At 39.6% G+C, this 14970-nt stretch overlaps 1 protein-coding gene across 1 annotated transcript in view; it reads left to right on the forward strand.

The window, feature by feature from the left end:
• The window catches only part of LOC139724660 (follistatin-related protein 5-like), a 62663-nt gene that overhangs the window by 44640 nt on the left and 3053 nt on the right, over positions 1–14970 (forward strand). Inside the window, exons 2-10 of the mRNA XM_071635791.1 lie at positions 401–449; positions 5433–5708; positions 6557–6688; positions 11227–11433; positions 12222–12391; positions 12798–12918; positions 13631–13786; positions 14007–14135; positions 14640–14914. Of these exons, the coding sequence (XP_071491892.1) occupies positions 401–449; positions 5433–5708; positions 6557–6688; positions 11227–11433; positions 12222–12391; positions 12798–12918; positions 13631–13786; positions 14007–14135; positions 14640–14914 (1515 nt within the window). The remainder of the gene's footprint in view (positions 1–400; positions 450–5432; positions 5709–6556; positions 6689–11226; positions 11434–12221; positions 12392–12797; positions 12919–13630; positions 13787–14006; positions 14136–14639; positions 14915–14970) is intronic.

Raw genomic sequence — 14970 nt, forward strand, 5'->3', positions numbered from 1 at the left:
ATTCAGAATGGTAAATTGTAGTTGGATGTTTTATTTTTTTTGCCCGTTTATAGTTGTAAACTTTCTCAACGAGCATTTTTTTTTGACAAAATAGCGACCATTTGATGATAAGTGCGTTGTGACATTCCAAATTATCATAAAATTGTCTCGCAAATTTCACCGATCACCTTATTCAAAGTAATATACCATTGTCATTTCATTAATGTACACGTAAATATCTGCCATTACCAAACAATAGTATGCTAAACAAAGCCTATAGAACACAAAAATTATGATTTTTCTAAAAGTATATCGTTTGCAATGACAATCACAATGACACAGAATGAAAAGAGAATCTCTTCTTAACTGCATCCATTAACCTCAGGCTTACAAATATTTATTTCTCTTATCTCTTTGACAGAAAAAGGCTCAAGATTCATGGCACGTGAACGACGTCTTCCCAGCTGTCGGTGAGTTTGTGAATGACAGATATCCTTAACATCCTTAAGGACAGACAACGGACAGAGAAAGTCGACGTTTAGATTATAATGTAGTAACATTTTTCTATTGACATTGCCAAATACCACCTTTGCTGTCAGGTGGATGTGGTGGCAAGCACCATTTATAAAGATTACTTGAATAATCATTGCATAAACAGATGCTCATCTCTGTGAATTTACAAACCAACACGCCCTGTTGGTTGGTACAAAATTAATGACCCTTTTCTGCTCATGCGCAAAGTGGAGCCCTGAACTGGCTTATTGTATGAAGCATGCAGACGAAGCTCTCTTGACGCAACAAAATACACACGATCAGAAACGTGAAATATAAAGACACACTCCCATCAAAAGAAGCCAAGGTGGTTATGGATTTTTCTTTTATGTGTTCATTTTGTGTGGTGCGTGGCACTTTCCTAACACAGAGCTTGCTCTATTTTCCATCTTCTCTCTAAAAAAATAAAAGCAACTCCTGCATTGCCCTTTCCAGTTTAAATGAAAGTGTTGACGTTCCTTACATCCACTCTCTTTATTCATCGCGACCTTTCATGACAAAGTGCAGATGATCTTAAGGTCATATTGCATAATATCACAATATTATATACGGTATTATGATGCAAAACGCACATCATTATGTTCTCTACTGTCGAATATCAATAACTTTTAGCTTGCCCTCCCCCACGCTTCCCCTAGATCCTCCCCCATCCAAAAAACAACAACATTTACCAACAGAAACAAACTTGCGCTCCCCTGCATGCCCTCGCGTGTGGCGATAACATCGAATTGGGGCACGGGAAGGATATGGGCGATATAGAGGAAGGGAATATACAAGAGTGCCGATAGCTATCACCTAATTGATAAATATGCATGGCAAGCGTTCTAGGCATCACCCTCAAGTGTTCTCGATCCCAGAAGTTAACCCGTTGCCATGGAGACAAAAATCGATCCTGCCTTCCTTCGTCCTCTTCCTCTCTTTCTTCATCTTTTCTTGCCGCTTCTGAGCTGGCATTGCCCCCGCAGACATGCCGGGAAATTGAAATTCATGTAATGATCGGACGAGTGTGGGCCTCGGGACGGACGGAGTTGAATGCAAAGGGGTAGTGGCGGCATGCTTCCGTTTGAGCTCGGATGGTGGATGCACTCTGAGTGCATTTCTGTTTAGCGGAATGACGTTGTACTCGAGAAAATGACCAAACGGAAAAGGGTCACCGTTGTTGTTGTTGTCTGCACCCCTTATACACATTTGTATTTCCAGTAACGGTACTGCATTGCACAATATTGTATATAGGAAAACTAGTTTCTGAAAAATCAAGATTATGACTGAATTAGGGCGTAAGTAAGCCTTCTGCAGTAATGTTTACTTTGTTGGAAATTGTTGGCAATCCTTGAAAAGATGTGTTACAATTTATTGCCATCTCCTTGAAGCCCTTTAAAGCCATTAATGCTAACATCGATATTTTGCGCACTCAAAAAATCATAAAACGTGTCGGATATACATGATAATAATGCATCGTGTATTATGTGTATACCTTAGAGAGATTTAGTTTCGTCTCTTAATCACGGATAGTGATGTAAAACAACATGAGTTTTGTCAGATTCTATCAGCCATGCAATGTATAAGAGAAATAGACAACGCCAACACTTCATGGTAGTATTCTACACGACGTCCACGTTCCTTGCTATTGCAAGCTTACCTTTTTTTTTCTTCTATTTTTTTCTCCTTTTTCTATTTTCATCTTATGTCTGGGTGTTATGCCATGCACGAGTCAATAAGGTGCAGAAATTCCGCGCTGTATGGCGCGCTAAATGACAAAATGAAACCTCTGTGTTTTGACAACTGCCTCGTTCACGATGCTGTGTCTTGTAGATCTTGTAGGCGATCAGGCAACTGCCTCTTGAATATGTTACATTTTGCTATTACTTTGCAGAGATTGTGTGTTTGAAGAGGGGGGGGGAGGAAAGAAGAAAGTCTGAGGGTGGGGAACGGGGGGGTGGACTGAGCTAGGAATCATTGAAGATCTTTGGTGGTATGTGGATGCGGAACATATTATCTTGTACCAACTGATGGTAATATTGTTTCTATAGATGTTTCCCTGTGATAATTATATCGATAATGTGATGTCCGCTTACGGGCGATTTACATTTGGCATATAGATTTGCAATCTTGCTTTTTCCCATGTTACTTCGGGCTTCCCAAAACCTGATCAGAGAAGATGGGAGAGAATATTCCTTTTTTTTTTCAGATAACCTTCGGACAGTTGGAGGGGAACCAAAAGATTTGTGTCGTGTTACCTGATAGGTATAAAGATTTAGCCTGAAAGACAATTTAGAGTAAATACTTGCTAGTGTTAGTGTCAACTTTCTGTCGAAGTGTTGAGGCATGTAATTTCAGTATTAATATACATGAACTTATGATCTTTATGTAATGTTGTCGACGTTTTTTGTATGAATAAACGGCATCATTATGGAGTCATAGTGTATAGTGCTTTAACCTAATTGAATCAAGCGCTAGAATGTTCAGCTCAGTGACGTGCTGCAATTTAACAGTCGGGCGGGGAGGCTTTAATCAACCAGTCATCGATTTGCCAACGTAGATGATGAGCGATCTTGGACAAGGAAAGGTCAAGTGAGCATCAACACGCTCTGAATAATGTGGGACTGGGCTTGGGTTGACAGCTTTTTACCATCAGCGTCCAATTATGGCTGAGAACGAGCCCTCTGATTACGTCCAAGAATGTGGTCTTTAACTTGCCGTGTAAACATCCTTGTCGCACGCATCATTTTTTCCCCCTCAACATAAAATTAATAAAGCTGAACGTACAATTTTACACCTCAGGCAATCGGTATCGAACCATACAGGAAGCGTCTCAAAAAATATTCCGGTGTGAGCATATAGAATTGAAAACTGTTACCAGTTTATCAAATAAGGAGGGGCAGACGTGTATTCACGTTATGTTGTACATTGTTTTATTTCTGTCAGGTGCAGGATTTGGTGTATATCTTTTGTAAATTCACATAGTTGTAAGGTTTCCGTTTTGATCTTGTTGCACTTATATAAAACAAGGGAAATAAGAAAAAATCCTCGAAATCTCAGGAAATCCATGTTCAAGTTTTGGTGTACGATAATGTTGCATGCTGCTGTAGTATATAGGTAGGCCTATATTTCGAATGATTATGGGATACATTGTATTTCAATGAGTTGTCCTCTAAGAAGCTACAGCGAGAAAGGGGACCAAGTTCTGCTGCGTGGGAAGGGGTGGGGGAGGAAAACTCCTAATTCGCTGTAAATAACATGCAGATGGTTCGGCCGAATATATATCCCATCAAATCACGGTCCATTTTATCCTCAAACTGTCCGACTCTGTCTGTCTCATGATGCAAACCAATCAATCAATAAACTGAAAATCGCAACCAAATTTAAGAAAAAAAAGAGAAAAACAACAACGAATGCAACTGACAAAGATTTATGTCATTCCTTGCATTCTGAGATGTATCTCTCAACTCACTTATTCACGTACGATCATTTAGTCCTAATTGCAGGTGACGTTTAAATGGCTGAATTTTATCGTTGTCATTCCGGGGATTCGATGTAATCCGGGACGCTGGCAGTTTAGAATCCGGAGTTTGCACGGATAGAAATATATAAACGTTCCTCCCTGATTGTTCTCATTGCGGTTGTATCTATATTTTGAAGCGGTCTGGTGATACTTCTTCAGAAACACTGAAATGGGAATTGTCAACTCTGACCTCTTATTATGACGTAGGCAACATTGTCGTGGGCAAATTAAAGTCTTGTTTTTATCATTTTGTTTTTGCTTGTTTACATGAGGAACGTTATCTCAACGAGCGTGCTGTTTGTCGTGGCTCGGATCTCGTTGTGTTCACCTCAGCAATCCACGAACGGGCATCCAAAATGTTCATATGGGATTGCTCGTATATCTTAAGGAAAATTGCATTCGAACCATTCGCACACATTAACATTTACTGTTGTGATATAACGACATGTACTAGCAATGCAATTGACAAACAGCCATTACTATTAAACAAAAATCCATCCAAAGATTCAACATAAAAAATAAATCGAATGAGATCATACAAAAATCGTGTCTCATGATGTCATTTCATCGAAGACCCAAGGTATAGTAATAATTTCTCTGACCCCTTCAAATGACAGCATGCAGAGTGCCATGTTTGCACTGTTTTTTTTCTTATATACATACCGCTGCGTCAAGATATAAAGCTCCAAGTTCTATCCCCCTTCAAGGCAATAACTAGATCTTGTTGATATCAATTCATTATTGAGTTATTTCCTTATTGACCTACTAGTTACTTATGTAGTTGTGTATTCATTAAGTTATATACTGGTTATTCTGGACGATCATTTGCTTTGTTTGCTGCTGTCGTCGTTTAAAGCTGGTGATAAATCTGTAGCAAAATTTGCTTGGAAAATCCCCTAGCGACAGAAGGAAAAGGATACGAATACGTAAGGTATGGCATGTTAAAGTTTGCAGTTTACTGGTATCTTAAGTGTATTCCGAAAAACATTATGACCTATGTTTTTGACATTTTACTTTTTGGGGGCCTACAATCTTAAATGCAAAATGATATTACCCTGGAAATGCCCACTTCTCCAGCATTTCGGATATTTTGCTCTATCATTCTCTTCGCGGTATGCCAGCGTCGATTCATAACGTTTTCATTTTGTTCAAATTAAGCAATATTGCAGAGCAATATTGTACACTAAAGGAACAGTGCCGTGGACTCGAGCGACGTTCGAAATAAATCCTATACAAAGTTCAGATCTAATCGAGATCTTATCAGGCTTGTTTCATGCCTTTGTTAAAATCCGATTTGTGATGTCATCAAATTCCATTTGCAATCATTCGTGACCTTTCTCTCCCAATTTTCCCCTTTTCTCAATATGATTTTGCTCTTTTCCTCCATCATACGGATCAGATGCCTGCTCCCGTGTTGAGTGTCCCAAAGGAAGCGAATGCTTTGTTAACAAGACCACGAACACGGCCGAGTGTATATGCCGACCGTACTGCAAGCCGCACTACAAACCCGTGTGCGGCTCGGACGGCGTCATCTACGACAACCACTGCGAGCTCCATCGGGCGGCCTGCCTCAGCGGCACACGCATCGTGGTCCACAACAACGGCTGCGAAGAGCATGTCGAGACCGCCGCCTCATCGTCAACCTCCGCCTCGTCCACCGCGTCTACGCCGGAGAGTATGTGGTCGTTTTGTTCGTTCATTTGCTTTTATAGGGGGTCTGGATTTGGGAATTCCCCCGCATTCATAAACCACTTTATTTTTATTCGTGAAGCGGATTACCAGTTACTGCAGGGTCGCGTTTCAATCAATATTACCATATCTATATTAGATAATGGTAATAATTTCAACCATAATAATAATAATAATGATAGTGATGATGATGATGATGATGATGATGATGATTGTTATTATTATATATTATTATGATAATGATGATAAGCATAATGAAGGTTAGTATGATCATCAATATATCACTTTCATTTTCATCATTCAATACTGCCAGACAAGAAGGTGTGCCACACTGCACAAAACAGATCATTGACAATGTAACTCACTGAGCTACTATCTTACAAAGACGTGGTAGTTGTGCATATTGATTGCCACGCCCCCTGTCGAGGAGACGAGCAAAACATGCGGTCATATACACATATGCAATACACACATATCCAATAAGTTCGTGCGCACAAGAAGAAAAAAAAAGACACACAGTTTTCATTAAAAATTTTTAATGGCAGAATTAATCTTCCCCTGTCAAGAATTGAACTTAATATCAGGAGATATCGGTGTAACTTACATCCTTTCTCCTTCAAAACTGCAATCGTAATTTCTCGAGTGTATACATGACACTTTTTTATCGATTAAAAAAACAATTATTGACACCAATGTAATAACATTGAAGAAACGTTTCTATCACCAGTCGGATATGTGTGGGCCCATTAGGGACTGTCAATTTATTGACATAATGATGACATACGAGCACAAAAATCATATATTTTTTGTTGTTGTCTTTACCATGGTTTCTAGCACCCAGCCCCTCAATGACCCCAACCACGCGTCTCATCTGTACCCCGGAAGAGACCGCTCAGCTGAAGGAGGAACTGGTGGCCCACTATCGGGAACAATTCAACAACCCAGAAGATGTAGATCTGCCACCACGTAAGTCATGAGTAACACAAATAGCTAACTAACTAACTAACTAACTAACTAAATAACTAGATAAATAAATAGATAGATAGATAGATAGATAGATAAATAAATAAATAAATAAATAAATAAATAAATAAATAAATAAATAAATAAATAAATAAATAAATAAATAATAAGTTAGCAAAGTCGGACTTGGCTCATGTGCACGTGGGTACGAAATAACCTTTGTTTAATTTTTCTCAGTTCGTCAGGCACTTCACTCGTTTACAAAGCGACATGATGCATTTTGCTTGCCCGACGTAACAATTTATGGAATTCATCAGCCATGTTCAAACAAAGGATGAATTTGCGTAGAACAGATGACCAGAATGGTCCACAATCTACACTTGGAATGTCATTCTATTGCATTGAATGTATTAACAATCTTTTTCTATTGATATTGTCAGATACCACTTTTGCTGTATAGGGTGGATGTGCTGGCAAGCACCATCTATAAGAATTTATACTTGAATAATCATATTAGGGTTGAATAACCATAGATGCTCATCTGAGTGACTTTGAAAAAAGAAAATGCCCTTTTAGTACAAATTATATTTTTCTACTCGTGAGCAAAACGGAACCCCGAACTGGCAAATCTATATACAGAGGTTTCCAAAGTTACCGTGAAAGTAGAAACTTACTCTACTGACCTTTCTCGGGTTTTGTTCGAGCGCCCTCATAGGCGCAATTGGTGTTTATAATGTTGGCGTGCATTCCACTTCTCCAGTACTAATGACTAGATGATGCGTTCTGCGTGTGGCCTGTCTTCCGTTGAGTGATATACATTGTTATTTTGATTCATTGTCAAATCGTTTATTGTATCGTATCTAAGAAGAACATGGGAGTGACAATCAGATTAAAAACCAAACAAACACCAAACCGTTGTCCTAAATGAAATCAACTTTGACCAGAGTTACTTTTTTTTGGGGGGGGGGGGGAGTAAGGAAGATGTGGGTCTCACAATATTGCGAATAATGTTGATGTCCACCAGAAGTTCATATAATGTAACAGTCTTATAACCAAGCTAATTCTGACATTTCAAACTTACAAAAAAAAAATGAATGAAAAACACACAAGTACACACTCTTACACTCACAAGATGCTTGATTTAGTCGAAACTACTCACATGTTTTTGTGGACAGCTAGTGGACTACACGGTTTTCCTGGGGCGACCATGATGTAGGTTTGCATGCTCTTATAGCAGATTCCATGAAAATTCACACTAAGTAGAGTTAATGTTTGCTGCGAGTCAGCTATTGCAGATTTGCCCATTCTATCATCAGAAACCTACAACGTTAGCAATGTCAGAATACGTTTCGGTTTAAAATGATAAAGCAGTTCCCTAGCATGAAAACTAAGCTCTCATGCAATCAAAATTATGACGACGGGTTGGAATCGGATGAGGATAAAAGAAGAGAAGGAAAAGGATCAAAGAATTCAGGTACAAAGTGGAGAGCGGAAAAGATTATACTGTCCAATATCGGCCTCTCAGCAAAGGTTTGTTATGTCTTAAATGCGATTTACGCAATTTACTAGTCAACCCATCGTATATCATCAAACAAGTTCATTATCTGTTCTCTATCTAAGGGTTGAGAATGTCGACACGAGGGAATACTCGAAACTTAGCTTGCGAAGAAGGAAAAAAAATAAACAGAAAGAAGTCGGTTTCAAGGTAAATAGGACATCCATGTTCGGGCGGTGGTCAATATTTCGTGGGGGCGGGCATATTATACAAGTGATGTTTTAGCGACCTCTAAAATGATTTATATTTCAATGACATAAAAACAAGCCTTGCTCTGTATACCCATGCCGGCTCGTGTCTGGCAGAAAACACCGACTAAGTAATCAGCAGTAGATATTGATCCAGCACACGAATGTTATGTCAGCATGATTGATTCGAGTGCTCGTGCACGCTGCCTCCATTATCTCAACGCGATGTGGAATATGGAAAATTGTCGACTTCGACATGTAGGCCTACTGTACCCAAACCGGAAAACAATAATAAGAGGAACAAATGTTTTTATTCCTCACTCTCTATTATCTATCTATGAATCTATCTATCTATCTCTTCCTCTCTTTGCTGATGAACCAAATGAAACGTTAAGGAGACGGAAAAAAGAAAGTGAGTGTGTGTTAGGAGGAACACACAAGATCATTTTGTCAGAAAAATGCTAGTGGAATTCACATTTTCTGAATTTGTGAATATGCCATCTGAGAAGATGATTTACTACACGGCTTTAACGATGAATCGCACTCACTATTCATTTTTTTTTCTGTAAATTTGCATACATTTTGAAGGTCACTTTCATTTACTTAACCAGCTCCGCATCGAGTTTCGATTCAAATAACATGACCTCATTGTGTGGTACACTCTCGGTGCATTGACTCGTTGGCGGGGAATATCAGCTCTCCATGTGTAGTCTAAGTGATCGAGAGAGGGCGTCATGAGTATTTCGACAAACAGAAATGAAATTGAAACAAAAATGAAATAAAAAAGAAATGCAGATTTTGTTCGCTTCTTCTTCTCATTCATCTTCGAGTTTTTCTTCTTCGTCGTCTTCTCCCTTGCTCAAAATGTTACGTAGCAAGATAATTTTGTGGGGCTTGTAACAGTGAATTCATTCGAACACAAATACATAATGTAGTTTACGCATGCCCACACACACACACAAAAAAAGGAAGTAAACCATACACCTAAGAATAGCAATGCAAGAAAGACAAATAAAAAATAGCGTTATAATTGATGAAGTTTGAGTGTGGAGAGTGCGCCTAACGGGATATTATACACTTAATATTATGTCTACACCACCGACAGGTCAACAATAATTCACTGTCTACGTTGGCTTTTACCTTTGAAATAATAAAAGAGAGAAATGAACAGGGAGAAAGACTGACATAATACAAACAAACCGCCTAAAATATACATCGGATGTTTGGAAGAATAGATATCCCCCGCCAGAGATGAACAAACAATGCAAGAATTTCCACCGCGAGATGTTTTGTTGTGTTTTTTGTAGGATTGGCAACAGCGCGCTTTTGTACCGGATAGTCATATTCAAGACACTAATCTTGATAACTGTCACAACGATACGGCTGGCGAAATTCCCCTTGGGGAATGACAGCGCTATCTACAGCGACACGCTTTCTCCACCCACGTAATCCGCCCGTCGCAATACTTTCAGTTCGCTCAACGATTAACCCGCTGGACAGACAGAGAAATGTTACCTCTCTTTATTTGAGGGGTGCTTTGCAGGAGTCTTTCTTTCACCAGAGGGGAGTCCTTCTTTCACCAGAGGGGAGTCCTTGAAATCCTCGGGGGGGGGGGGGGGAGGGTGAGGGGGTCTTTCCCTAGTTTTTGTTAGGTGCCTTTATGACACACAACTGAAAATAGTCAAAACTCATAAAATAATGCACTGTATGACTGTTGTGCACATCTCAAAGAAAAGATATGAAAGGAAACAATGGTATATAAATATTTATAATCGTAATTGACGGTTTTGATTGTTCGATTACCCGTCTATAAAGTGTAGGGTTTTGGTCTGCAAATAGGCTTTTCCAACAATGTACATTAGAATGTCACTAAAACATTAAGATGAAATACTTGGCTAACGAACTGTTTGTAGGTCAGGGAACCTAATTCATGCACTACATGAGTTTGCACAGAGATCAACACGTGTAATACTCGGGTAAATATTGACAGAAGGAGAGAGCTTATTAATGCACATCAATTCTGCTGTAATACATAGATCATGAAGCGCATAAAGATTATAAAACAAGTGGCACATAATAATATTCCAGTTTCCAGGTGGTACTTAATTGCTCAACTTTGCTCAGCGGATTAGAAGTGACATTGTCTTAGTTGATATAGTTTTGATTTGATGATCTAAATTCTGTCGTCGCATATTCAAGTTATGAAAAAAAAAGTGATAGACAATACCGATTAACAAAACAGGCGGATTCTCATGAAGCAATATGATAAGAGAAAGAGAATTATTGTCCATTCCAGTTATTCCCTTGAACGGATTGTCCCATTCGTGAGGGGGCTGGTGCTATGGTATCGTTATAGTGCCCAAAAGTCATGGAGTCAAGTTATGACACCTACAAGATAAAACAAAAATACAACAACAAGAAATCATTAAACTGTTGATGCAATTTCTATGTACATGTTCATCACCGCCGAGAATATCATATTTTTTTCTTATGAATAATGAAATGTTATTCCGTTGACAGTATCAAGACTGAGAACATTACCACTACCTATGACTAAAGATCATTCTTAATATCACTCCTATAAAATATCAACATCATTCACACCACTGTGTTCACTCAAGCACAATGATTCACTCGACAGCGATTTAACTAAATGATCGTATCGTTCATTAAAGATTATCGTCGACTTCATTACCCTTTGGCTTTCCATACAAAGGGTAAGGTTCGGTAATTATTGTTGTTGTTGTTGTTTTGTTTGTTATTTTGAGGGACGCTCTCTCCTTGATTCGCTTTGGCAGTAAACAAGAAGTACATCGTGAGCCTCATCCTCAACCACTACGATACCGACGGCGACGACGCCATCTCCCGCGAAGAAATGGAGTCTGGCATGTCACTCGATCGCGTGGCCGATCTCCTGCCGAGCTGCTCCTTCCTAAACGTGCTCGACGATGGGGACGTAAACGGTGACGACAAGCTAAGCGGATTGGAACTCTACAGGGAATTCAGTAAGAACCCAATATGAAATCTTCACTAAACTGTACTTTCTTCATTACTTACGTTGTATTCTAAGAACCACTCAATGGTTACGTACAAGTCAGTGGCGCATCTTTCTAACTTTGATTTAATCAATGTGAACTTTTAAAAAAGAAAAACCCACGGGTAATGAAATTACAATCATACGTTGATTATTATGTACTCCTACAGAGAACACAAACTAGCATCCCAACGTTCACTGGAAATATTCAGCACTCTCAGATGTTTCTTTGACCAACTGTTAGCACAGGCGTACTGCAGTAAATGATGACTGAGCTCTTATATCGAATAAAATTTATGCAATGAACATAGTAAAGGACTTCTCTGAAGTTTGGCGAATCTGGCAGCAATAACACCAACACTGAAATATGTTGTCCATCCACAAAATGGATTAGACTATCAAATATTCTTGTTGTTATGAAATAACAAATATTTCACTAGTAGTTTTGATCACAGGGAACGAACGCCTCCTTACGTCTTGATGGAAGACCAAACAAGAGAGTGTTTGATGCCATTTGATGACAATTGTCTAAATAAAAGAGAACAAAATACTTGTCCGGGTTTGACAAAGTAATGAAAGAAACCATCAAAGCATGGGCAATCGCACGAGAAATCTAAACGTAACAATATTATCAGTTAATTGGGGAAACGGTCGAAATAGTCACAAATGGAAACCTCCAAGATACTTGAGACATGCCCTTTATCCCTTGATCAACGCCGTACATCATCATCTCTCCATCAAATTTTCTCTCCTTTTCAGACATTAAGGCCGTATCGCTGTCCGGTAATATTGCACAGCGGGTAACAGTGACTACAGTCGGGGATAACATCGCCCTACCCTGCGAGCTCTCCTCGGACCACCGCCTGGAGATTCGATGGACTCGCAACAACGTCCCCCTCACCGAACTCCAAGACTATACGGGGATCGGGGTAAAGACAAACGCGATCCGTTTTATTTTATTTCAAGAGACCACCATTTTGTCATTGATTTGGCATGTCTACGTTTTGTATACAACAGGATGTTATACATGAAGATATTGGAAGAGAAAGGGAGAATCTTAGTGCAATGAGATATCTCATGATACTCCAGCCTAATATTCCTCTTGTAACCTACCATGAGTGTTTATAAGTTTACGGACAGAGAATAATGCCCGAAATTATGTGCGCAAGAAATTGACTACATGTAGACATCAAGGAAATGCAACTTTTTTTGGAATTTCTATTTTGCTCATTTCGAGATGAACGAAAACACAACAACAAACAAACAAACAAACAAACAAACAAACAAACAAACAAACAAACAAAATGTATTAACTCGTCTTTCCCCATTCCACAGCTTTACACCGGTGACACGTCGCTCTACCTGACGGATATTACTCTGATGCACGCCGGAACTTATTCTTGCTATGCGGAGGGATATGAAGAGGTCAAACAGTCACATGTTCTCCAAGTGCAAGGTAACTGAGGAATCAAACGCAATGTGATAACGTAGTTCTTCGCCATTCAAACAACACAATGCAATGAAATTCCTTTTTGTCGAGAAATGTCAATTGTGTTTCGTCGAAGTTAGGTGGCATTCATTTTGTGAGCAAAACTAGTCAGATTTCTGCTCCGACTATGCACCCGTAGTTGTGAAAAGCGAAGTGTTAGTGATGTTAATTCGTACGTAGTGCTGCAACCTTATTAACAGCAAGGTTTTCCCGCCACACATTTGCTTAAAGAAGCTACTTAAGAGTACCGTCTGCTCTTTGCTGCATTGTCCGTCATATACGAGAAAGGAAATATGAGTACACCAGTTTTTTTTTTAACCTGGAGAGGTAAATCCTTGTCCAGTTTATGGGTTGAAGTTGCATTTTAGGATTGCCATTTAGTTTATTATGTTATCATTTCAGGACTATAATGTTCTTAGTTCACTCTACCTAGCATACAGTCGTCTAAACTCAGGAATTAATCGGCGCGTTGGTCATTTCTGTTTATACAAACAACATAAAACAGTTTTTCATGCAACCTTCGTCGCACTTTGCATCATGATCTCAAATCCACAAAGTAGGTTTACATAGGTGCCTAATGTCTACTTATTTTTTTATTGACATTTCAGAGATCCCATTGATTGATGAATAGTTATTAATTCCATGATGCATTGTTTTTATGATTAACATTCCCTGACAGTTCCGCCGACTGTCAGCGTGTGTCCACGAAACCAGCTGCGAACAGAAGGCAGCAGGGCTCGAGTCCAATGCCACGCCGAAGGAATACCGACCCCGCAGAAGACTTGGACTAGGAACAACGTTCCCCTATCTGAGGGAGATAGGATAACCATGCACGGTAGGCATTATTATATAGTGTTAATGGTAAATCGTGGTCCAGTTTGGCCCTGGTCTTGTTCATCGGTATCTTTCGTGCGCGGTACTTTTCTTCTTCAAAACAACGTTATGTTGGCGATCGTAATGACATACTTAATCATGGACAGATCCCCGCGAAAGCAAAGTGCTGTGTACCCAAATAATCTACAATATTTGCATTATATCTTTGTTTCTTATGGCAGGTAAAAACAGCAGCGTCGTGGTCCAGAACATCTCGTACCGTGACACCGGCGAGTACGCGTGTAAGGCGACCAACCCAGTGGCGGAGAGAAGCGAGAGCGCGTCTGTATTCATCCAAGAAGAGGACCATCGTAAGGAGACGCCTTTGATGTTTAAAATCATTTTGCTAAATTGCAAGTAGTGACCTTCGACGATACGTTCATAATTCATAGAATGCGCTGTATTATTGCTTAGTGATACAGCTTTAGGAATATGAATGAAGAATGAATTTACTTAGATCGACTGAACTATTATCATTGAATTACGCTATATTTAGTTAATTGGTATTAATATTAATATCAAGTACTTTAAATCAGAATTATGAAATGGCGTGATTATGCTGTGGGCCTGTTGCAGAAATAGATGCGATCAAATACAGATGAGAAAATCAGACATAAGTCAGGTATCAGCCATCAGAAATAAGTATTCAAAGACTTATGTTTGATTTTCTGACTAATGTTTGATCTCAATTTTTAAAATGCATCGGGGCCCATTGGGGAATTATAAATGGTTGTAAGTTAGACACGCTGTGTATCGAAGCACAGGAGTAATTTCTGACTAAGTTGACTTACATCATCATGAACTGTCTTCCTCAGCTCTTTCTCCTGGCCCGTTGCACGTCTTCTACCTGTTCCATCGGGATGGCATCCAGACCTTCGAACCCGACACCTGCGGCTTCAGGCTCGCCCTAACCGGCGCCAGTTCCTTGCCCGACACCACACAGACGCTGTGCAACATTGACCCGGAAACGGAAACTCGCAAGTGCGTATGGTCAGACGCGGTGAGCGTGGACGATCGCTACATTTACGTGACGCAGCCCTTCGAGAACCGCGTGATAGTGTTAGATGCCAGAGCCCAGAGGATCATCGAGGTGAGATTCACATGATTGGCTTAAAAAGCAAAATAGTTCCTTGATATTCTCATTTA

This window comes from Diadema antillarum, unplaced genomic scaffold (assembly GCF_040938485.1).
Source record: "Diadema antillarum isolate AM-2024a unplaced genomic scaffold, OU_Dant_1.0 scf00000226, whole genome shotgun sequence".
Lineage (NCBI taxonomy): Eukaryota > Metazoa > Echinodermata > Echinoidea > Diadematoida > Diadematidae > Diadema > Diadema antillarum.